The sequence below is a fragment of the Melospiza georgiana genome, chromosome 3 (genome assembly GCF_028018845.1).
Source record: "Melospiza georgiana isolate bMelGeo1 chromosome 3, bMelGeo1.pri, whole genome shotgun sequence".
NCBI classification, from domain to species: domain Eukaryota; kingdom Metazoa; phylum Chordata; class Aves; order Passeriformes; family Passerellidae; genus Melospiza; species Melospiza georgiana.
In genome coordinates this window covers 71,681,839-71,705,438 of record NC_080432.1, presented here as the reverse complement: position 1 = coordinate 71,705,438, position 23,600 = coordinate 71,681,839, and the positions used below count along the sequence as shown (strand labels likewise).

At 41.0% G+C, this 23,600-nt stretch overlaps 1 protein-coding gene across 1 annotated transcript; it reads right to left on the bottom strand.

Moving 5' to 3' along the window:
• Nucleotides 1–12,373: 12,373 nt before the first annotated feature.
• On the bottom strand, nucleotides 12,374–18,549 carry LOC131081363 (pantetheine hydrolase VNN2-like). Its single transcript, XM_058020412.1, has 7 exons — nucleotides 18,337–18,549; nucleotides 18,102–18,232; nucleotides 16,854–17,046; nucleotides 15,970–16,261; nucleotides 14,440–14,813; nucleotides 14,113–14,283; nucleotides 12,374–12,861 (listed from the first exon to the last, which is right to left on the bottom strand). The coding sequence occupies exons 1-7, from the start codon at nucleotides 18,547–18,549 to the stop codon at nucleotides 12,742–12,744; spliced, it is 1,494 nt and encodes a 497-aa protein (XP_057876395.1). The 3' UTR covers nucleotides 12,374–12,741.
• Nucleotides 18,550–23,600: the final 5,051 nt, after the last annotated feature.

Genomic DNA, 23,600 nt, shown 5'->3' with positions numbered 1-23,600 from the left:
ACCTTTTCCTTCCATTTTTGTCAGTCTCTTCATGTTTCTTTTCCTGCCTGTCATTCCTTCTTTCATCATGTTTACACCCAAGGCCAGATGAATATTTATTAACTCAAATTTTCAATTTTCACAGTAGAAAGAATTAAACACAATTTTAACTGTATCTCCTGGGCATCATTGTAAAGGCTTTAAGCCCAATAAGATTGTAAGTGTGTCACACAGATTTTGAACTTCGTTTGCTCTGTATAAAAATACAAATAAGTTAAATTAAATGATTTCGGTAAAACATTCTATGAAGCCAATCAAAAATAATTAACATACTTTCTCTAGTTTTCCTTTAAGATTTACAAGATTGACAATTTCTCTGTGTTTTCTGATAGATAAACTTTTTAGCCTAAAGAAATATTATCTGCCCTGAAAACAAGTTTTCTTAAACCAAAAAAAAAAACCAAACAAAAAACTTTTTAATAAAAGAAAGTAGAAACTCCAGCCAAAGGATGGAGAAAACTGAGGTCAAGTGTGTGGCTTTGCACTACACGGAAACTAATTAAATCAAAATACGTGTGGCAAACTGTTCAAGTGAGCTGAACTCTGAAGAAGTTTTCTAGAAGAAAACAGAATTCTTTCCTTCCATGTATAGTCACAAAGGTTAAAATGTAATAAAACCGAAATACAAAGAAACATGCTCTTAAAAACCTCTTCTCTTACCTTTGTCACTTCATGCTGGGTAGAAGTCTGCTCATGACACTCATTTGTTTTCTGCTGGTTGAGCAGCACTTCTTCTTTTTAAGGACCATCTCAGAAGGCAGCTGATCCTCTTCACCACCGTTACAGTTCTGGGTAACACAAATTTTGAGAGAACAGGCTTTTAATCCACATCTGGAGGAGCTGCAGAAACCCCTGTGTGTTTCTGGGGCATGCTGGTGCGGTGAGCAGCATTCTGGGCCGTTTGACTCAGTAACAGCTGCTGATGTGAACAGTAGCTCAAACTGTTTATTTTGTCACCCACATAGAGAACAAAATTGTGGCTGTAGCTCTCATACTGGTTTAATGGGCCTTATTTATGGGTAAATGGAATTTATTTGAAGTATGTTTAGGTGTTTGATTAAATGTTACGATCATATTGTGAGTGTATAGTATTATATAAGCAAAGAACAAAAGACACTATGTAGTCTACCTCCTGTAAGCTTTTAAAATATAGCAAAATACATAAGTATAGATTGGTTACAGAAGCATGTAAGATTTCCTTGAAAAGGTATAATGTAGACAGAGTGACACGTTGTGTATCTACCAGCCCAGCTATGATTACTGAACAAACAGGTTTAATCTATCAGCTCACCAGCTAACAGCTATTTGCAAGATACAACTATTGAAAATGTGTTTTAAGTAAACACCTTCTATTGGCTGTACCAGATGAGAAGCATCAATTGTTTGCTCCACAAAGGACCATGCAGCTTTTTAAAACAGTGATACTGCTGAATGTAAAAAAGTGTTATTGAGATGACCATCAGCTAAAGGCCAGCTAAGCTGGGTGCCTCGAGGGCATGTACAAGGTGGGTTAAGATACTGCTTCTTGCAAATTCTTTTGATGACCTGGGTTAGCTACCTTATTATGTTATGTACACAAAAATCACAATGGGTACATACAACTCGGTTTTTCTGCTTGGTTTTTGTTTTTTTTTTTTTGAGGCTGCTCTCATATATAGACTGAGATTTTGCACTACAAGGTTCTCTTTGCTATAAAAAGAGAGTTTGACAACTAAAAAAATGCAGAAAAAATGATCAGGCTGAGAGAGAAATCACTGGAGAGTGTTGAGAGGATATGTTGAGGAGAGGAGTCAGGTCCAATTCTTCAGAGCTGGGTATGGTGTTTGTGAGGTCCCCAGGACGTGGTGAGAGATGAGAATCTGACTAAGTTCTCAGAAGGCTGATTTATTATTTTATGATATTATATTATACTAAAGAATGCTGTATTTAAACTATACTAAAGAAAGATAAAGGATACATCAGAAGGCTTCACAAGAATGACAAAGAAAAACCCGTGACTCTTCAGAGCCTCGACACAGCTGGACCATGATTGGTCATTAAGAAAAAAACAATTCACATGGAACCAATCAAACATTCACCTGTTGGTAAACAATGTCCAAGCCACATTCCAAAGCAGCAAACACAGGAGCAGCAATCAGATAATTATTGTTTTCATTCCTCTCTGAGGCGTCTTATCTTCCCAGGAAAAAATCCTGGGCAAAGAGGATTTTTCAGAAAATATCGTGGTGACAGCTGGGGAAAAGTAAAAAAGACATATTAGGTCCCAAATACTGGTCTGTGACTGAAGAGACCTTCATCCTTCTGAGATGCTCTGTGCTGCCTCAGAGCCAGGCACTTCTCTTTGAGGAGGGAAGGTTTGGGCCTTGGTCACTACTGTCTTGCCACATATGCATTTTATAGGAAGGTAAAATTTAGAGGAACAAACCCATTTTACATGACCCTGTACAGCTCGTTATCCTAAAGAAGTCTGGCAGCCAGCTCATTATGGACGCTCAGTCCAAACCGTCCATGCATGCACACAGGGCTCTCCCACCACGCTCTGTGCCTTGAGTAACACAGGGACAAAACTCAAGGGCATTTTCTGGAATGGCAGCACTGCTTCAAGTGTTTTTTCCAGAGGCAGCTCCCTGGCAGCAACCTGCATACCTTTGGGGGAACTCCTGGGGCTGGGGAGCCTTCCCCTGCCCTGAGCAGGCGTGCCCTGCTGCAGAGGGGCAGGCAGCAGCCAGCCATGGAGGGCTGTCACCATAGTATTTTCTGAAAAATCCCTTTGCCAGGATTTTTCTCCTGAGAAGCTGAGAAGACTCAGAAAAGAAATGTAAACAATAATCACCTGATTTCTTGGAATGTGGTCTGGAGGATGCATCTTTGAGTGGTTCCATGTGAATTGTTTTTACTTAATGACCAATCCTAGGCCAGCTGTGTCAGACTCTCTGCTCAGTCACGAGTTTTTATTATTCATTCTCGTCTAGCCTTCTGATGTCTCCTTTCTCTTTCTTTAGTATAGTTTTACTATATAATATAATATAATATAATATAATATAATATAATATAATATAATATAATATAATATAATATAATATAATATAATATAATATAATATAATATAATATAATATAATATAATATAATATAATATAATATAATATAATATAATATAATATAATATATCAGCCTTCTGAGAACTTGGAGTCAATTCTGATCTCTCACCTCGTCCTGGGGACCCTCACAACATCATAACAATTGGTGACCCTGAGTGAGTGATACCCCAACAGAGGGTGGGTTTTGCTTTGCCTCCTCCTGTGCCCAGGCTGTGTGTCTGGTCAGGGAGCCCTTCCCTCCATCTCCTGGCTTGCAATAAAATTGCACTGCAAGACCCACACGCATTGGAAAGGAGTGAACCACACATCTAGGGGGAGCTGTGAGCATGGGAACAGTGATATTTAATGGCGTGTTGGCTGAAATGAACGTAAAGCAGGAGGTTTTGGTATATCAAGATAATTAAGTAATTAAGTAGGCCAAATTGTCAACTAATTTAGAGTGAGAAGGAACACTGTGGTAACAAGCTTCCACTCTCTTGATGCAGATGTTTCAAACAGGCATTTTCTTGTGCTTTAATGCTGATGTGGAAAAAATATTCCAAATATTCATGTCATGAAAATATTCTCAGACTTGCTCCTTAAAATATCAAAGAGAAACATGCCAAACTGTTTTTGTGAGAACTCAAAGCACTTACAAATTGCTAGTGTTTAGCAGTCTTTTGAATCTGTAGTGTAGTGAAGCAGTTATACATCAAAATTCAAAGTAAAAACTTGTCTACAAAATTGTTGCTGTGGGTATTTTTTTCTAAAGAATAGTTATATTTCTAAAATAAGTAGCTTTCAGAATTATCGAAAACCAAGAAAGAGAGATGTCACAATGTCTAGAATACTGTGGGTGATCTACTCTCCTTGTTTGTTTGTCTTTAAAACATAAAGTAATTAAAATGGAAAACAGCACAGAAGGGAATGGAAATAGCACTTTTTTCAGACATTAAAACTAAAATATTAGAAAAATGTGTTGAAAAGTTATCTTGCCCTTCTTAAACAAAGCTGTGGAAGGAACACTGGAAGTCGGAAAGAACAGAAAAGGACTTGAAAATGAGAACTGTTACTGTGAAAAAAATGTCAGGAAAGCACTGGTTTCTACTGTGATTCATTTAGCTTCCATTTCTGTGATCAATCAGCAGAAAGTTTCTGATTTTCACACAGTTCATTTTAAAAACTGTTTCTCTGTCAGGGAAAACATGGAGGCTGTAAGATGACCCTATGGCTGAAGAGAAGTTTTGAAAGTGTATAACTCCACTCATCTTGTATGCATTTCTTAGGAAAAAAATAAAAGGGCACAATAAAAGAAAAAAAAATCTTCCTAAGTTTCCAGTTATATGCTTGAAATCTAGGAGGAAATGCTCAAATTCCCAATAAGCTAGTAGTACAAAATAATTATTTCTTTATAGGGGTTAAACAAGAAGATCTTGCAACTACTAATCTGAATGCTTCTTCTGCAAACCTGGCGCAGTTCCACTGAAGACAGTCTGAAATTAGCCCAGATTTGTACCAGAGGAATTTGGACAATAAATGAGATGATTGAGCTGTAAACATTTTCCCATGGTTCCTATTCCTAGTTTTCAGTAGAAAACATAAACATCATTTTTCCTTGTCAAGTAAAGCCAGCTGTTTATACAGAGTAAAGCAATGTTCGTGCTCTTTCTGCAAGTATAGTGCTTAGGTGAAGGACTATAAATCCAAACTCCAACATAAATGCAAATCTCTGAAATGCACAGAGGAGTAAGAGATTCCAAGAAAATAATGTTATAATAGCAAAGCAAAACACATCCATCCAAAGCCAAGAAACTATCTCTGCACTGGGTGAGGGATTCTACGTATTTGGTAGTCCCAGCAAGTAATGTCATATCGTGCTCCATTGCCCTCACTCTGCAGCAAAAGCTTCTCTCAGGGCTCCCAAGGGCAGGAGCAGCCCCTTGCCTCTCACTCCAGCAGGGCAAGTGATCCTTGCAGCTGCTGCACAGGGCAGAGGCACAGTGGGGCAGGTCCCTTGTGCCTTGCCAGTGCTTCTCTGCCCCCATCAATCCAACAGGAGCAAACTGCAGCTACCGACTGTAGCTGCTTTGCTGGTATTTGCTGGCCTCTGAGCACCACCTCCAAAATGAAGGCATACACAGAGGAGGGAGGCACTGAACAGTGAAAAGGTACAATCCCATTCTGCATCCTTATGGCTCTCTAATAACTTCACAGAAAGGAAAGAGCCTAGCTCTGAATTCATAGCTGTGTGTGAAAAGAGCTTTGCCCCCAGCTATGTTTTTCTTTCAGCCATTGGGAATGAGTGGTTTTTTAAATCATACTTTAAATCATATTTACTGCTGTTGGTGCTATTGCTGCTCACTACAGAAAGAACTGTGCAGAATAATAACCATTATCTTCAGTGCTACCTGTAAGAGATTCATCTTTGAAAGAAAATTACATCCCAGACTAGCAAATCAGCAGCTCACCGTATTCCAGACTGCATGCCTCGGAGATGATACGGCACAGGAGTCACTTCCTCATCACCAACCAGCACAGGCTGCAGATACAGCGTGGAACTGACTCATCCCACACCAGTTCTCCCAACTAAGTGGCTGCATGCTTGGTCTGACTGGTTCACAGCCTGCTGGGAAAATCTCATCAACAGGATGACGTAAACCTTAAATGTCCAGAAAAGATAAACATGTAATAGTAGCTTGTGCCACTAGCATATGCGAAGATGAATCAATTTGAAGCCTGGCTAAAGCCAGGCTTCTTTCATGAAAAGAAGCATGCAACATGAAGGAAATGTTTATTGTGGTCAAGGAACACACATGAGATGGAGCTAATAGCACTGAACGGTTTTTAAGATTGTTCAATATTTCACTTACTCCTTTCAGTTTTGTGTGATGTTGACAAACTGTAACACTTTCAGTTGTCTTAAAACATTTGATTTGCCTATCCCAGAGTGGATATTTCCCAAAAGCTCCAAGCACAATACTTTGACAGTGTCTGACAACAAGATTGATTAAAAGATATTGTTTCCTTCTAATGAAAATTTTGCTAGCTGTTTATTTATGATGATCAGGTCTTTATATGATATGCTTTGTAGCAGGGACTTAAGAGCTGCTGCTTTCCTATTTACATACTTTTACCATACCAGAGAACTATACCTGCAGCTCAATGACAGCATCCCCCATCCTCAAACAATAGTTTTAGTATTGCTGTGGAACCGAAGAAGGAGCATTCTTCCAGGAAAAAAAGTAACCCCAGAGAAAAGAACTGACTCACCTTGGGGCAGTTTGTGTGTGTCGTTTGGTGGGCTGCATTGGTGGAGAGCCAGGTCTTTCAGCTCCTGCTCCCCAGAGCTTTCTCTGAGCCTGTAGCAGGACCTGTGGGGCTCAGGCTGTAACTTTTCCCCTGGATATTTAGAGTTGGGAAAAGCTTGGGACTTAGGGAAGTATGGCGCTGGCAAGGGGGCACAAAGCATGTAAGGCTGAACAAGAAGGACAACTGACAGTGAAATGAAAGTCTTAAAATGTCATATTCTGGTCTGGAAGTGTGTCTACTCTACTGGAAGCCACTGAGAGCTAAAATTGCTAATAAAGACTTATATGTCAATAAATTATGTCCTCTAGCTCGCCTTCTCATGGACTGTTCTCTGTTCTTTTCACAAATGCTGGACTTGACTACAGTAGAGACATGCTATTTTCCCAGAAATATTGAATCTGTTTCTAGTAGTCCATTTGCAAGCCCAACAGGCTGCAGATGCCAGTGCTAATGCACTATGGGCCATTTTTAAGGGAGCAACATTCCAGGGCCGTCTTTCCCTTCTGCAGTCATTTCCTGTTGCAGGAAGCAGTGATGCTGTGCACGAGCATCAGTGGTATAATGGCACTGCAGAAACAGCAACACAACTAGTGCAGAAATTGCCAATGCCAGAGGCAGTACCCTTTCTTGCTGAACCTTTCCTCAGGAAGACATGCCTGAGCAGCGCATTTTTTTCACCAGAAAAGCTTTATTTATTTTGTGCTTTGTTTACAGTAGGTGCTGTATATCAGTTGAATACCAGGTCACTGAAGGGTGCACTGAAGTCAATTTGAACTTGATTTATGAGTTGTCAATGAGTTCCTACTGACTAGCTAGCTCCTGCCAATACACAAGACACTTAGAGGGAACAGATGGCAACAGGAGGTTCAGCTGTTTAAACATTCCTCAATCATCTTGAGTATGTCCTTGTTCATGCAGGTGAGGACTGGTGAAGAGAAAGCATCTCTCTCTTCTCCTCCCTTCCTTTTTCACCTCATGTAGTCCATTTTGTTCTTATCTGCAATTCTCCCTTGTACTTTCAAATGTTTGTAAGTCATGAAGATCTAATGATGAGCCTTGGTAAATCAAGGAGTAATACAGGTCACATCCGTCATGACAGAAGGGACAACAATCTATAAGAAAAGGCTCAGCAGAAAACAACTGGCATTGTAAGACTCCCTTGACAAAATACAGGAGTGGTTACATGAAGTGTTACACAACCCTAAAGTGCAAGAGGTTTCTGTTTTTGATTAGTCTAATGCTGAGCTTGGACGAACTCCTGCAAACAGAGGTTAATGTTAACACGAATAAACAACTGAAAGGCCTAGTGTAACACTAAAGATAGTCTCATAAACTCTTCAACAAAATAAATGTTTAAGTCTGTTTCTAGGTAATGATGATTGATTAAACTTAAGCTTTTATATATACACAATCCTTATACATACAGCCATCTGATACTCTTAAGGTCCAGCTAATTTACACTAGTTATGAAAAGACCACACATATTTTTTTTACTCACACCTGCCAAAAGTTTTTTGTCTTTCAGCCTAGCTACCAGGAAGTACCCCATGATTTATTAATGGCCATGTTTTTACAGTTTGCTCTTCCGTCCTGTAAATCAGTGTCAGATATATTTGATTTCTTCTTAGACAAGACTAATTCTTTTAAAAAACTGTTCCTATGAATGAATTACAATGTATTTTCACCATTTGTTTATGGTAGTTGTTGCAGCCAACTTGGCATAAGAACACCTCTGAAAAAATTGGAGAAGACAACCACTTCTCCAAGAAGGGGATGGGAAGAAAATAAAGGTTTGTACATTTTTTTTTTTATCCATTTTTGTACACTTTGTAAGCTGGGTGATAAACTAAGGTACTGGGAATGTCACAGGATCAGTGCACCTAACTTTTGTCAGGATGGGAGCTGTATCAGTCACTATCTTTGAACTCTTTGGGGCAATGTTGATGACTTCCAACCACAACCAAACCCAGTCAAGTTGTGTGAGACCCTCCACACAGAGGGAACTGAAAAAACCACAGATTTTGGCTGAGTTCAAAGCTAAATGTAGAATAGCTCTGTTTCTGCAGATGCACAATCAGTAGATGCAAACTGAATGTAACCACCACTGATTTTAGTGATAGTATAGCAATCTCACTGCCCCTATTTGACTTTATTGGACCTCAATGAAAAGAGCATTAAGTCAAGATTTCTGGCTCCTAGTGGAGACAAAATGAAAGGAAAGGAGAGCTTTAGGTGTTATATAGCAGCACTTAGCCAGCACAAGAATAAATGCTATATGGAAAACTTAGAAAGGTCTTTAAAAAGCATGGGAGAGTGTATCCTAAAAAGTCTGTAACATGGCAATGGCATTGGCCTAGAGTTCATTGTTCTTTGTTTGTTCAACTTAACGGCCACTGTCTGTCAGTACTATATTTTGTCTAAGAATTTCATAAATGTTGCAGAATAAAGGTTAGATTTTTCCAAACTCGTCCATAAGTTTGACAAGAAAGTCTTGCCTGAACTGCCCCTCTCTCTCCCCCACAATGAATTTTCCTTAGAGAGCCCTAAAGCTAGAACTGAATAGACCTTTTTCAGTTTACAAAAATCAATCTCAGATGGCTGGAAAACACATCAAGGTGAATTGCAAAATAGAAAAAAAACATAAAAAACTGACCTTTATGTTTCCATGTATTTGACTTTGGTAAGTTCAAGTGTGTCTCATACTCCTGTGCTCATTTAGAAGTAAATGTTCAAAATTGCTGTTACAAAAGTCATCACTTGATCTTGAAGACTATCTCAAAGGTATTCAAATTATATTTTTTAGTTTTATGTTATTATGTTTTGCAGTACATAAGCTGGGTGACCAACTGTAATCAAATATTTATTCTCCCACTTTTCTGAAAGGGGATTTTCTAAAGATTGACTGTATTTATTACATTAAAATCTATCCCTGCTTTGTGTGCTCCTTGTTAATCTTGCATCCTGACACCATCACAGCTCTCAGACTGAGGTTGTCAATCAACTTTAACATTAGAAGCAGCAAATGAAGGTGGATAGACAAAGTTGAAATCATGCAGTTACAATGGGTTTCCTATATTGTACATATTTACAGTAGAAATTCCCTGCTGCCATGAGAATATCTGAACAGAAAATGGATTATTTCCCTTAAAGCTTTATAGTAATGAGTGGCTACAATGAATATTTTAATACTTTCACAGCTACTACTTTTTTTTTCCAGACTGAAAGAGAAAATAACAGTGTTGTCAGTATGCAAAGTTTCTCTTTCACCAATCAGCTGTATCTGATTCACAGATAAACAACACCTGGCAATGTTGCCATGTTCACCTGTGGCTTCAGTAGGAGGTGGTGTTTGTCTACAGTGTTAAAAGGTTAATTTTTGGAAGGTGTACTATAATTATTTCTCTGTTGGGGCTCCATGACCCTTCATGGTCCATCACAAGCCACAGAGAAGCATTCCTGTACTAGCTGTGGTAAACCTTATAGTAACTGCTGCTCTCTTTATTGACCTACGCAAGTGATTTCTCTTTTTCAACTTTGTTGCCCTTTGTTGCCAACATTGGCATTGCAAACACCATCTGGAGAAAGTGAATTTATAATTCAATTGTTGGTTAATTAGAAATTCTGCAGTTCAAATTCAGGTCATTGTCATTCTGTCTGTCACTCACTACAACTGCACTAATTCAGTGTACACAAGAATGGTGTCCCATACTGTCAGTAACTCACCCATGATAATATAAGTTGTTCCAAAACATTTAGCTTTGAATTACTTGGTCTAAAAGTCGCACAACCTCTGATTGTACCTCAGTATACCATATTATTTAATGCATAACTTGAGGTTATGATGACTTAAATATATGTTTAAGGACATGGCTCTCTTTAAAACTCCAGATTATTAAGATTTTGTTTCTCTGTTTTTTCCCAAGGCCTCCTTACTTTAATTCAATATGTAAAATAAAGTACATTAGACTTTACTCAAAGTTTCCCCAAAATAGTTACTAGTTTTACTTAAGGTAACTGCAAGGTTTGGGTCATATTTGTTTAAATTGAGTATTTTTCTACCTTCATCTGAAGCCTTGCATCAATAAAATCTATTATGAACTTGTTTTTCTTTCCGTGTGGTTAGAAACACTGTGGACAGGTGGGTCTTGTTTGCTCTGGCCAGCATCAAGGTGTAAGGAAGAAATATTGATATATGAAGAGCATGCTTTTCCAGCTCAGAGAGGGATAGGTCTCATTAAGATACCATCTGTAGTAGCTTTTGGGTGGGGTCATTGACGTGAATTACTTATAAATTAATTTGACTTTTCTACTCTGGCAGATCTGTCCCAGAGTCAGTAAATACTGCTGCTGTTAAAGACAAATGTCATTTGTTGCATCAGGCACTCATTACCTCTCTGCTTCTCTATTCTGAACGTTTCTGTAATTTGCATCATTTGAAATTTCCTTTTATTACAAAACCTCATATTTCGTTATCTGAACTTTGTCTAGACACTTGTGACCACCAGTCACTGAGGTGAAGATCTGGTTGGCTTTTGCAACCCCTTCAGGGAATCCTCCCCCAAAAGCAGGGTTCATTGCTCTTGTGTATTGAAATGGTGGAGCTATTCTGAGGCTGCTGCAACAGTCTATGCAATTTCATCCTCTGGTTGTCCAAGTTCTTGCTTTGTCATCAGAAATGGAAAAGAGCTTAATGAACTCCTCAGTGGTTCATTGTGTGGCACCCTTGGAACCCTCCCAGAGAGAGGAAAGTTGTGCAGCACATCTCAAAAACTGCAGGTAAGCTGCTCTTCAAATTTGCTTTTAGTGTAATTTTCAAGGAATCCTGGACTTCTGTATTCTGCTAATGGATGAGATATAAGAATCCTTTCCTGATATCCTGTATCAGGAATAGCAATATTTATTGTATTCTAACTGTGCCAAGCTCTGACAACCCAAGACAGTCAGCTCTGCAGGTACCTGGGAAGTACCCAGAACTTCAGAAATGCCAGCAAGCAATATGTGGGAGATTTTTGTGTTCACTTGTGAGATGCTGAACAAGGAACCAGCAAGCACAACTTAGAGTCCTTGCCTGTTTTGAGTAACTGCTCCCAAGTGATACAGTTCCCCCATTGACTGAAAGTTCAAGTGTTTTATTTCCAGGGTGAAAACACTCCCAGAAAGAGCTCCTAAAATTGCACACTGGGAAGCTGCAGCATGGGTAAAACCAGAAATCATGTGACTTCAACAACTTCTAGATAACATACGTAGGTGTGTCTGGGGTGGGAAGTCACAGAGTGTTTTTTACACGCCACGTTTAGCACAGCTCAGTGCTAACCTTGCTAAGAATGGCAGTAGATGCAAAGTGCTAAGGGATAAGTATGGAGGCAGGGATCACTCCAAGGCATATTGGATGCAAACAAAGCTCATTTGCTCCATAACACATTAGGCAGAAATGAGGCCCAGGGCTGCTAGGCTTGATATCTCATTGCTAAAATTCCAAAATAAGGCCCATTTCACATGCTACAGGATGAAATGTGTTTCACGTGCTAAAAGATTGCCTATTTCATACATCTTAACAGTTTTGAAGAAATTATCCATATACCCAGGAGAAGGTGCTGGAGTACTGTGTTGTGTATGGTAAGTTGGATGTGAAGTGCCCTGGAACCAACACTCATCTGCCATGTACAAAGAGGTGCAAGATCAGCGCGACTGCAGAATTGGATGTGCTTTATCTTATCTTAGCCAGACTCAACACCTGGATGGGTTGTGGAGGATCACTTTCTTTCGCTAAGATTGCACCTAACATAATTTCATATCTGGTTTGCTCTTTATTGTAGAGTACCTAGGGGCAGAATGGGGCCAAGGCTCATTGAGTAGGCCCTGTTGATTGGGCTGTAAGGCTGAAAAATGCAGAAACTTAATGGTTATACAACCTGAAAAACGGGAAGGGCCAAAAGGGACAGAAAGACTTTCTTGGAGAGAATTTATTCTCCAATAAAATGACAAACCACATTTCATAGATTTTTTTATCAGTCTTCTTTCTACTGTAATTCTATCAATCAATATGATATCTTGGGTGAAACAAAATTTATGATTAAAAGATTTACGTGACAGATACTGCATACTAAAAAATAATTGCACTGGCTCAAGCCCAGTTAAAAAGGCATGCACAGCAAGGTGAACACATCACTTTCTCCCAAATAAGCCCAACTGCCACAGGTGCTGCACAGAAGTGCAATATATTGCAGAACAGGAATCATACAAGGTAACTGCTATGGTTCAGGGGGAAACTGCCCTCCTGTCTCTGGTGAGTGTGTAACTCCTAAGGACACATTTTACAGGGAAATTCGCAGAGGATGTGGCTGGTCCTTCTCATAAAGCCTTCCAAAAAGTGTCGCTGTTACGAGCGGTTTCGACGTGCCATGCTTGCTTTTCAAACGCCCGTCACGTAGCACCTGGTGGAAAAGGGAAAGAATGGCACTAATGGTCAGCTAACAGAGTAGCAATACTGCATTGTACAGAAAGAATAGATCTTAGATGCCGTATATTTTGATGCAACACTTTTAAAAACAGTCACGGTAGCAAAAGAAAACAGAATTCTCTCTGGGTCTGCCACAGCCTTGCTGTTATAGCCTTCCTGCACTTCCCTGGATCCCGAAATCCTTAAACCTTCCTTTGTCTTTGGAAATAAAATACATTTTCTTCACCTCATAAGAAGGTGAGAGTGAGAATAACTAATTTGTTAGGTTCTCTTTAGTTACTCATACAAGGCAACAAAGGTTATATGCACATCTAGGACACATTTGAAACATTTTTTGATTTGTAGACCCCAGAACAATTTTCAGATGGAAATTGAGAATTTCAAGCTATTGCCGTACATAGTTTTTCTTATTTCCATTTTATATATCAATTTGAAATGACTGTTCACCAACTGTGAACACCTGTAATAACTTTTTTTGCCCCTGTGACAAAAGGTAAGCATGTATTTAAGAAAATACAGCCTATTGTTTTAAAATCAGACCATGATCATATTTTTAGGATACCAATAAATTCTTTGATGTGCCTATTTTTACAGAAGTCTCCTTCAAAAACAAGTATGAAGGATGAACAATGCTTTTCAATTTCCTATTGTGTAAAAAAATCACCTTTGTTTCCCCTAAAATTTTTCAGGTCTTTCTTGCTGTCTTCATTGTCTCTTGTAAACTGTTAAATACTTTTTCCAAATCAATGAGGATTTCATCTAGCCTATTGCATAAAACTAACCTAAGGTTTATGAATGAAAACATCTTCTAGCAAAAATAAGATGTGAACTGCCAAATAAAAAATAAACCCCTACAAACCCCTCAAAAATCACTTTTAACATTCTTAATCGCATAGAATCTCTGCTCTTAAACATGATACTACTAAGTAATTTTTCCTGTTTGGACAATTTCTCGGAGTATTTTATTTCTTTTTCTCCTAAAATAACCATTATGAGAAGCCTGTAGAAAACAGCTCACTGAAAGCTGTGGTTTCTTCATTTATGATCTAAAGTGGGAAGGCAGATTTGCTGGATTGATTCAATCCTCCATTTAAATCTGTCCCCTTGGGTGCCAGTCAGAAAAACCAAAGAAAGCAGTTCTTGGATGGGGCTTTGCTGCCAGATCAATTTTCAGCCCCACAGCCTGAGAAACCTTGCCACAAGCAGCTCCAGGGTGTCCCATTACCTCGAACTCCCCAGGGGCCAGCTGCACCCCGCTGTACAGCACTTCTGGGAAGACGTAGCTGGTGCCAAACGTGCCACTGAGGGAGAACATGTCAAACTTGGTCTGAGCCCTCTCCACGGGCTGCCCACATGTGCTCAGGTTTGTGCTGGGGCACTTGAGCAGAGTGCAGATCTGTGGGGAGGAGGAGACAGAAAGGCAAAACACCACTGAGCTTTCAGCAACCACGAGCTGGATTTGGTAGCAAGCAAAGTTCCCAGGATGCAATAATGGACAAATGTTTTTAAGTGGTTGTTACATGGCCACACTCACCTCTAAACATGCAATTACCTGCCAATGGTATTTTATGAGAGAACCGTGAAGCCCATCAAATGCACCCAGGACATAAACTTCATCTCTCCTCTTGTCTGACATCTGGTAGACCAGATGACAGCAAAGGTCTCCTTGGCAAACGGTGTAATTTCCATCCTTGTGCCTGAGTTCTCTGAAAGTGAATATATCCTTCCGGACAGCTCCCGAGAAAGTGTCGTTTTCTCCAGGAAACTTCTCGATGCTCGTGGCATGCAAGCTCCAGTTGACAGCAGGTGGGTAGGTGGGGGAAAGACGGGGGCGTGCACTCAACTCTGCTAGCAAGAGATGTCCCTCCTCGGTGTCACTGTCGTAGTGGTAGGCAGCAGGTCCCTCTGGTGTGAACAGCCCACTGCCTGCCAAGGACACCACCAGCCCTCCGTTAGCCAGCACCACACAGCACAGCTTGGCAGGGGTGCCAGTCACCCCCCACACCGCACTGGCATTGCTTTTCAGTGATACTCTGTTCATTCAATACACTACTGAAAGGTTTTGGAATAATTTTAAAGCACCAAAAAGCCAAAATACCCACCCTAGTGTTAAAACTTAGGTTTATTGAAAAATAAATCATAGCTCTCAGAGTGGCATATTTGACAAAGGAAGCAATCATGGGGGTAGCTATGTTTCACTAAAGGACACACAGGGCTTTGGCCTAAACTCAGTCTATTTAGGGCAGGCAAAAATGCTCCTTTTTAGTTTTCACTTTGATTCAGGGAAGAGATGCAGCTATATCCTTTTCTTAGTAAAGAGAAAAAAAAGACAGTATGTTGTCATCTTACTGCAAAAGTTCCATAACTTCTTGGTGATTTCTCATGGTCAACTCCTCACAGCACTGACTCCTTCACAGCACAACCAACAAACTCCAACTCCCTTCTCAACCAGCTAACCCTTGTGTAGCACTCGTCTTCTTATCGGACCCAGCCATGGCCTGTCAAGGGCAGGCCTGTTCCTAATCTTTGGTGATTAGCACAGCTGCAACTCCTCAGGTGTGAGATTGCCTTCTGCACTTATTCTCTTGCCTTCTATCCCCCCACAGCAGTAAATCTATTTTCACAGCAAAGCAAAACATAATATCTCTAAGTCTTCAGCAGCCACAAGAAAAAAGATTGGAATTCATCTTTTGGTTTTACACCAATAGGTTCTTTTTTTCTCCATTTAACTGTTGATTGAATTTTAAACAGGAAATGCTGACTCTAGATGAGAGATTGAAAATTTAAGTAAAACTTTTTGCTATTTTCTGAAATAAAATTTCATTTTTAAGTTATCAAAACTTAATTTCTATTTTTCTACTTTTAGAAATGTCTAATGTCTTAATGTCTGTTTTTTCTATTTTTACCTTTTTCAGAACATTCAACGTCCTTTTCCTCGAAGTTGTTTGTTGCATTCAGTACCAAATCACAAAGATCTTTAGTCCAATTGAAACACTGTTTTTCAGAGACTTCACTATGTCTAAAACATTTCTGCCGGCTTCTGAATCTGGGAACAATTTTCCTGTTCCTGAATGCAACTCACCTGTCATAGCCATGGTGGTGTTGTGAGTATTTGCAGAAAGTAAATTAACACCCATGCCCATAGCCCAGGCAGAGTGAAACTCAATTGCAGTCAGAAAGGGCAGGACATTCATCCAAGCTGTTGGGAAGAGCACGGTGTCCACCTGCATCTTGTTCACCAGGACCACAGCAGGCTCATAGAAAAGGATGTCAAAGCAAGTGAAAATGCCAAACTTCCCAAAAGGAGTCTCAAAGGTGACAGTTTCTGGCTCTTTTGGATAATCAAACTGAGTTTCACTTCTAAACAGATTGTACTGCAGGTGAAGAAAATGTCATATTAAAAACTGAAAATAAGGCAAGATTATGAACAGCTTTTGCATCTGAGACAGGCGTTAATGCAGAACTGGGAGTGGAGGTACCTGAGCTGGCTAGCACAGCCGGTTTGTATCCAATCAACTGACCCTCCCACCCAAAAAATGGGGTGGCTGTGCCCCATCTACCTCCTGACAGCAATGCCCATCCAGTATAAGCTATACTCCAAGACCAAGGGCCAAGATGTCCCCTGAGAAAGCACTGTCTAGGTTGGCCACGAATATATCAAGGAAAAGCTAATGTTTATTGAATATGGAAAATTCTGTCACTTTTTTCTTACCATTTACTGTCATAAATGTAGCCTTTAAGTGTTTGGCAGCTGGCATGCACTCTGCAGCTCCTGGGAATAATTTGACTGACTGGTCAAGCAATTACTTATTTTTTCTTCAGGCCATAAGATCATCAAATCATCCTGGACTGGTTGTCACTTTACAGTAATGTAAAATTACTGTATAAACTATCTGAAATTGGTGCCAGAGAGCTGAAAAATTCATTGATAATGAATTAGAGGTTGATGCTGAAGCATTTCCTTACCTTGTGGTAGCGAGCCACCAGTTTGCCCTGTGTGTCAAAGACGACATCCGTGTTGTAGTGGTACCGACCGTCCCTGGGGCAGCTGGGATCACTGGAGTCACACGGCTTCTTGTCCCCAATATTTGCAACCACATAGATGGAGTTATTTCTGGCCATGCAGCTGAGTCGTTCCTGCACTGGTGTTGGACCAAATCTGTTGCAATTTTAGTGAAGGAAAAAAAAGTCTTATAGAATTTTAAGCGCCCCATGTAAATGTAATGCATTCAGAATTACTACACCATTAACTGCACATCCCCAGATGCTGAAAAAGCAATAGATCAAAACACAGGTTTTGTTCGTTTTCTTTTCTGTTCATAGCATCATTTTAAAATGCCAGTCTCTTTTATCTTTAAAAAATGGCCTCCCTGTGTTCTTCTTTCCCGTATCCTTTACAATGTTGTTTTCTGTGTGGATAGAATTTCCAGCTAACATGCATACAAAGATGTGAAGAGCTTCACAAAGCAAAGACAAAAATAAATCAGTACAGAGACATAAATCTTAAATAGCTGAAAAAGCAAATTATCAAGCAGCTCTAAGCCCTGATTCAGAAGAAAATTTTAGCCTTTTTTAATAATTGTTGTCTGTATGCCTTTAGTAAAAAGTGGGTACACCATTGACAGAGCTGAGGACTCCTGAAATCTAGCTTCATAAAGCCTCAAAAGAGAACATAAAAGGTTAGCTTAGGCATGAACTGAGTCTTTTCAGTGTCCCAAGCTGACACTTTGGGACCACCTCTATGTGTAACACAGCAGATGTGCAGGTGGCTGGATTTCCAAAAGATATTTCTTTCAGATCTAGATTAATATTTTGTGCAATTTGGTTTAGAAATCACTCAGCCACCTGAACTGAGGACTGAACCAGATTGTCTGATCTATGCAGCTACATGATAATAAAACAGCTTCCACTTACAGAAGGTGTTCACAAGTGATCTGAATCAATAAATTTGTGCATGTTTTTAAAATAATTATTTTGCCTAAAACATCCTCATTTTTGTCCTTTTGCAAGTAAAACTGTCTCAGTGCTTTTACCTGACATATTCTCATTACCATTTAATTAAGAAGTCTTTTTGATGCATCTCATCTCTACAGTACTTGTGAATTTTTATAGAATAAAGAATTAGAAGTTCTTAGTAATTTAGTGTCTGCTGCTCAAGACTCCATGAGACAAATAAAAGGTTGAAATCACCTAAACCACTGCAGAAGGAATCACCTTGAGGGGTCAGTGCAGGGAATCCAATTCACCGCTGGATCAGGGATATCCTCCAGGTAGGGGTAGATGGATTCTCTTGTGAATCGCCAGCCATAGATGCCATCTTCAGGAGTCACAATGATGTGGGCACCCTGTCACAACAGGCTCCGTTTAAAGGGCACCCACCAACAGACAGCCAGGAGGGTCAGCAGGAGCAGGAAACACTGATGGACAGCCCTCACGGCAGCCCTCGTACCTGCTGGGCAGCTTCCTTGATGGCCCCTTCCAAGACATCCATGTTTCTGTTCATCAGGGCCAAAGCATCGCTGGCAGGGACGGGCTCCTGGGTGGGATGTGGCAGGATGACGGCGTGCTCGTAGACGGCTGCCAGGAAGGTGTCGGAGGCGAGGGCCCGAAGGGCTGCGAGTGCAAACAGCACAGCGGGCAGGAGAGCCTGGGAAGGGAGCATGGCTGCAGCCTCCCACTCCTGGGTCAGCGTGGGCAATATAAAGTGGAGGGAAAGAGGAGGAGTAAAGACTAATAGGTTTGCTTTGGCAATAATCTTCCGTTGAGTAATCTGAGAGATTTCTGCCAAAAAGTCCAAGAAGCTTTTCTCGGAATCTGATCTTGTTTCCAATATGAAAGGTTTTAAATAAAATTAGAACAAAAGGCTAAGAGAGCTTGTCAGAAGCCACGTTAATCTACAAGGGGTTCATTGGAAGGAGCACTTGCACATTTCCTTTGCACATCCCTCTCCACGCTTTTGAACCCATCTCAGGGAAAGCCCAGACTCCCCTGGCAAGGATCCACTACTCCCCATCACCTTACTGCATATAGCTGCCATCAGTGGAAACTTCAGCCACGACTGAGGGCAGACCACCTGCATGGGGTGCAGTCTTGCTCCAGAGTGCAGACAATTCAGCAATGTTTATGAGACATGGTCCTGCCATACCTCCTGCTTTTGTCCAATGGCTTATTACAGTTCAAGTGGGTGCCTTGAGAGCATCCTCCCCACTGGGCTCACGCTGCAGTATAAACTATCTCTTGAATTGTGCTGACCTCTCTGCCTAGAGCTAACAGACTTGCTTGTTTTGTGAAAAAGAATTTGACGACACAATTTTTTCTTTACTACGGTCCTTTCAAAAGGAAGGTTTTGTACAATAAGCAACTTGAAATTACTCATGGAAAGCACCATTTTTTCTCAAGGAAATAAATTTTTAGCACAGTATTTTGTAAATAGAATATTCCTACTGCAGTTTTAGATGACCGCTAGAAAAACCTTAGTTAGGACCTGTGGTACTTTAGTGAGGGTAAAGGAGTATAACCTGACTTGTCATTTACCACATAGAAGAAATTTTACAAAAACCCCTTCTTCCTCCTTGAAAAATCTTCCTATTCCCTATGTAGTGTCACCCATAAGAATGATCCTTCTCCATCAGCACCAAGGCCTCTTCAGGAGAAGCCAACACTTCATCAAATCTATGATTCTAAAATGTCATTGTGCTCACAGATGGCTGCAACATCTGTGTTCAGGGCACAGGGCTCCAGAGCAGATTGCACCCAAAGCACAGAAGAGGCACAAGTTTTAGGAAGCCCTATGTCTGGAGCCTGGAAGTCACCCAAGAGGATGTGGCAGGCAGAGAAAGGCAGTGAGCCTTAAAAAGAGGAAGTCTTGCACAAAACATGGGCATTCCCTGGGGTGGCTAAAAGATGACAGCTAAGTAATCATCCTGTTGGGAAAGACTCAGCATCAAAGACAAGGGAGCTGCCAGCATTGAGCAATTCTGCCTCACAGCAACACAGGGAAGTCACTGAGAAGCCACCACTGTGCTGCAGCTGAAAAAACATGTTACTTACCAGACAGACAAAAAAATCAGGCATAGTATTGCTGTGGTAACACAGTTAAAGCAAACCTGCATCCCAGAAGGAAAACAACTTCGGGAAATCTCAGCAGAGACCAGTGTGGACACATTCCTGCCCAAGCTCAAAGGCATGAGGTGCTGGGAGAGGTAGGCCCCAGCATGGGTAATACCTGTGGCACCCCAGCTCAGCGCAGCACAGGCTGGAGTAGCAGGGACTTTGGGGGCTGCTACATATCCCAGGGGAAGCTGCGGGGAAGGTTGATTGTGTGAGCGGAACCATCAGCACACCCACCACTCAATAACCAAGCCCCAAATATCTCTGGTCCCCAAAGATCTCTGTAGGAAGACTGCCGTGAATAGGACACACAGTTTATGGATTTTGCCTATTGCAATGTTCTTTCTTATATCCACAGATCACTCCGGCAGAAATCTTGAAGCTAAAGCTGCATGTTCACAAAAATCACTTGTATCTGGCACCCAAGTTTCTTACCTTCTTTGGTTCTGACTCAGCAGTCAGGTAACGAAAGGGTTTTCTGCACTACCCTCGAAGAAGTGTTTATTGTTATTGGTGGTTACACGCAGCCTTGTTTTATACAGAGGGAGTTGGTATGTGGGTGATAGGTGGACTTGCACAGGATTACTTTCTGTATGCTTGACTCACTTCTCACAATAACAGATTTCACAATGGTAAGTGTTAAGCAATCTCTGTAGCAAAAAGAATTCAGTGTCATTATGGCTTCTGCCAGATCTGTAGGAGAATACTCAACATACCTTAACCAAACCACAATGGCTTGAACAAAATCCTGGATTCAAGATACTCACCACATTCAGGGTTGGGATCCTACACCACCTGCACACATATTTCATTATCCAGAGGACTGGCATCAGCAGTGAACAAACCTGAAGAAGCCACCTCTCAGCTTTGAGACTGGCCACACACTCCTGCTGACTCCCTTCTACAAGATGAGACCTTCCCAGGTGCCATAACTTCCCTTAAATCCAGATCCTTTCCCTGGGAGAGAGTTGTGGTGTCACCCACCAGGTTCCCTGGGGACAAGTACAGTGTCTGCACTGAGTTTGTACCCATGGGAAGAGACCACACTGGATAAACCCTTGCTGGACTGAGATCAGCCTGTGGTCACACAGTAACTGACTCAAACAGTGAACAATGTTTTAAGACATTGTGGCTTTAGCAGCAATAATGTTGAGCTTCCATGAGTCAGAGCACATTGTCTGGGGCTTTTGATAAACGTGTCATTATGTGAGACATGTCACTGTTATGTCACATGTGACTACCTATTTACACTTGGAAACAAAATGGTCATATGGCGCACAGCAGCAGTAATCAGTGCTGGAGTTTGGAGAATATTTGCGCTCCCAGTGTCTCACCAGCTCCAGAACCAGGGATTGAGGACCTTGAGAGCATCATGGCAAAAATCTCGGATGGGTAAAAAAATGGCTAGATGGCACTAAGTTGGGTGGAAGTGTTGATCTGTGTGAGGGTAGGAAGGGTCTACAGAAAGAGCTGGACAGACTTGAGCAATGGAGTAAGGACAATTGCAGGAGGTTCAAGTAGGGGAAGTGCCAGATCCTACACTTGGGTCACAGCAACCCCAGGCAGAGCTACAGGCTGGAAGAGGAGTGGGTCAAGAGCTGCCTGGCAGAAATGGACTTGGGAGTGCTGGCTGACAGCTGGCTCAGTAGGAGCCAGCAGTGTGCCCAGGTGGCCAAGAAGATCAATGGCATCTGGGCCTGTATCAATATCAGTGTGGCCAGCAGGAGCAGGGAAGTGATCATCCACTGTACTTAGCACTGGTGAGGCTGCACTTTGGCACTGTGTTTCATTCTGGAACTCTAACAAGGGCATTGAAGTGATGGAGCCTGTCCAGAGAAGGGCAACAAGGCTCCTGAAAGGTCTAGAAAACATGCATTATGAGGACCAGCTGAGGGAGCTGGATTTGTTTAGTCCAGAGAAGAGGAAGCTCACAGGAGACCTCATCACTCTCTACAACTCCATGAAAGGAGTTTGCTGTGAGGTGAGGGCCAGTCTCTCCTGCTGTGCCTGCAATGAGAGGACTAGAGGTAATGGCCTTAAATTGGGACAGAGGAGATTCAGGGTAGATATTAGAAAAAATTTTTTCACTGTACAGGTGGTGAGGCATTGGAATAGGTTGGGCAGGGAGGTGGTTGTGCCCCAGACATGTTTAAGAGAGGACTGGATATGGCACTGCATGATGGTTTAATGGTTTAGGGGCTACTGCGGCAATGCCAAGTTTACAGCTGGGCTGGATGATCTCAAAGGTCTCTTCCAACCCTGAAAATTCTATGATTCTATGGTGAGACCAGCAATGGTAGCAGTGTGGGGAAAAGGAAGGAGAAATTACATAAACAGAGGTCTCTGACCACTCTTAAAGGACACAGCCACAGAACATGCACATCCTTATACACTGATGTGCTGAAAGAAGGTCACTAAGGTCCAGCAGCATCAACAAATACACAGGTCACCAGGGAGAAGAAAAAGCAAAAATGTGAACAGTGCCATCTCACCGGGACTAGATGGTCTGAAACAGAACTATAAATCCCCAAATTCCTACAGAAAATTCATCTGCAGGGCAGCACCACCCATCATTAGCAAGAAGGAGCAAAGGGAAAAGCTTATTTCACATACATTGGTGCTACACGACCAGAAAGAAACAGAGAAGATGGGAGGGAGGAGCTGCTATGAGATACCAGGTCACTCAGTGATTTGTTTACTGGCTGCAGTAAAAATTGTGTCACTGAACAGCATCCAGTGCAGTCAGGAGGTGTCATCAAGCTGTTTTTCAGAAATGACAACCAGAATAATTTGAGGTTTCAATTCCAAGTTTTATTTCAACAGAGGTTTCATACGAATAATGATTCAAATAATGTTCTGACCAAAAACTGGTGGCACGTTTTGTTTCAGGAGGAGCTCTTTGACTGGAGTCCTCATTCAGCTTCCATGATGCTCTCTGTTGCCCTTTCCTACATGATAGGCACCAATGGCATAAAGGATATAAAATGAAAGCACTACAAATAAGGGGGGAAAAGGTCTAATTGTGGTAAAAGAGCAGACAGCACAAGCCATATTCCAGAGAATATTCCAAAGAAATATTGAGCATGTGTATAGACCTGCCACAAATCACATCTTTCACTGCTTTATTTACTGGTCCCATAACAATCTGCAATGAAAAAATATGCAATGCTGTTTTAGTAAGAATGTATAGTCTGGACTACAATTCAGGCATTCTGAGGATTAGAAGAATAAAAATCCAACAAACAGAGAAAAACAACTGCTGTTTTAAACTAATAAAATATTGGCAATCTTATTACATAGAAAGAGATTCTTCTCAATAAATGGTAGTAATAACACAATATTTCCACATTATTACTAAACAAAACACATTGATGAGTTTTTGCAACCGGAAATGAGAAACATAATTGGGATGGTGGTTGTAGATGATGCTGTATCCCATTTGAATATATATTTGATGTAAGAATAACAGTGTAATGTTTCAGTTATGGAAATATCATGGGGAGCCATGTTGGTTGTGGGTCTTGTTTCAGATGATCCCTTTCATACAACCATCCAAAAAGCATGACAGTAATGACTGATTTAGTTGGTTTTTTTCTTACTTAT

Coding starts and splice junctions, on each gene's coding strand:
- LOC131081363 (XM_058020412.1), bottom strand. CDS start 18,549: ATGCTCCCTTCCCAGGCTCTCCTGCCCGCTGTGCTGTTTGCACTCGCA. Junction 16,262..16,853: donor TGGTGGCTCGCTACCACAAG/GTAAGGAAATGC, acceptor CTTCACCTGCAG/TACAATCTGTTTAGAAGTGA. Junction 14,284..14,439: donor TCATAAAATACCATTGGCAG/GTAATTGCATGT, acceptor TCCTCCCCACAG/ATCTGCACTCTGCTCAAGTG.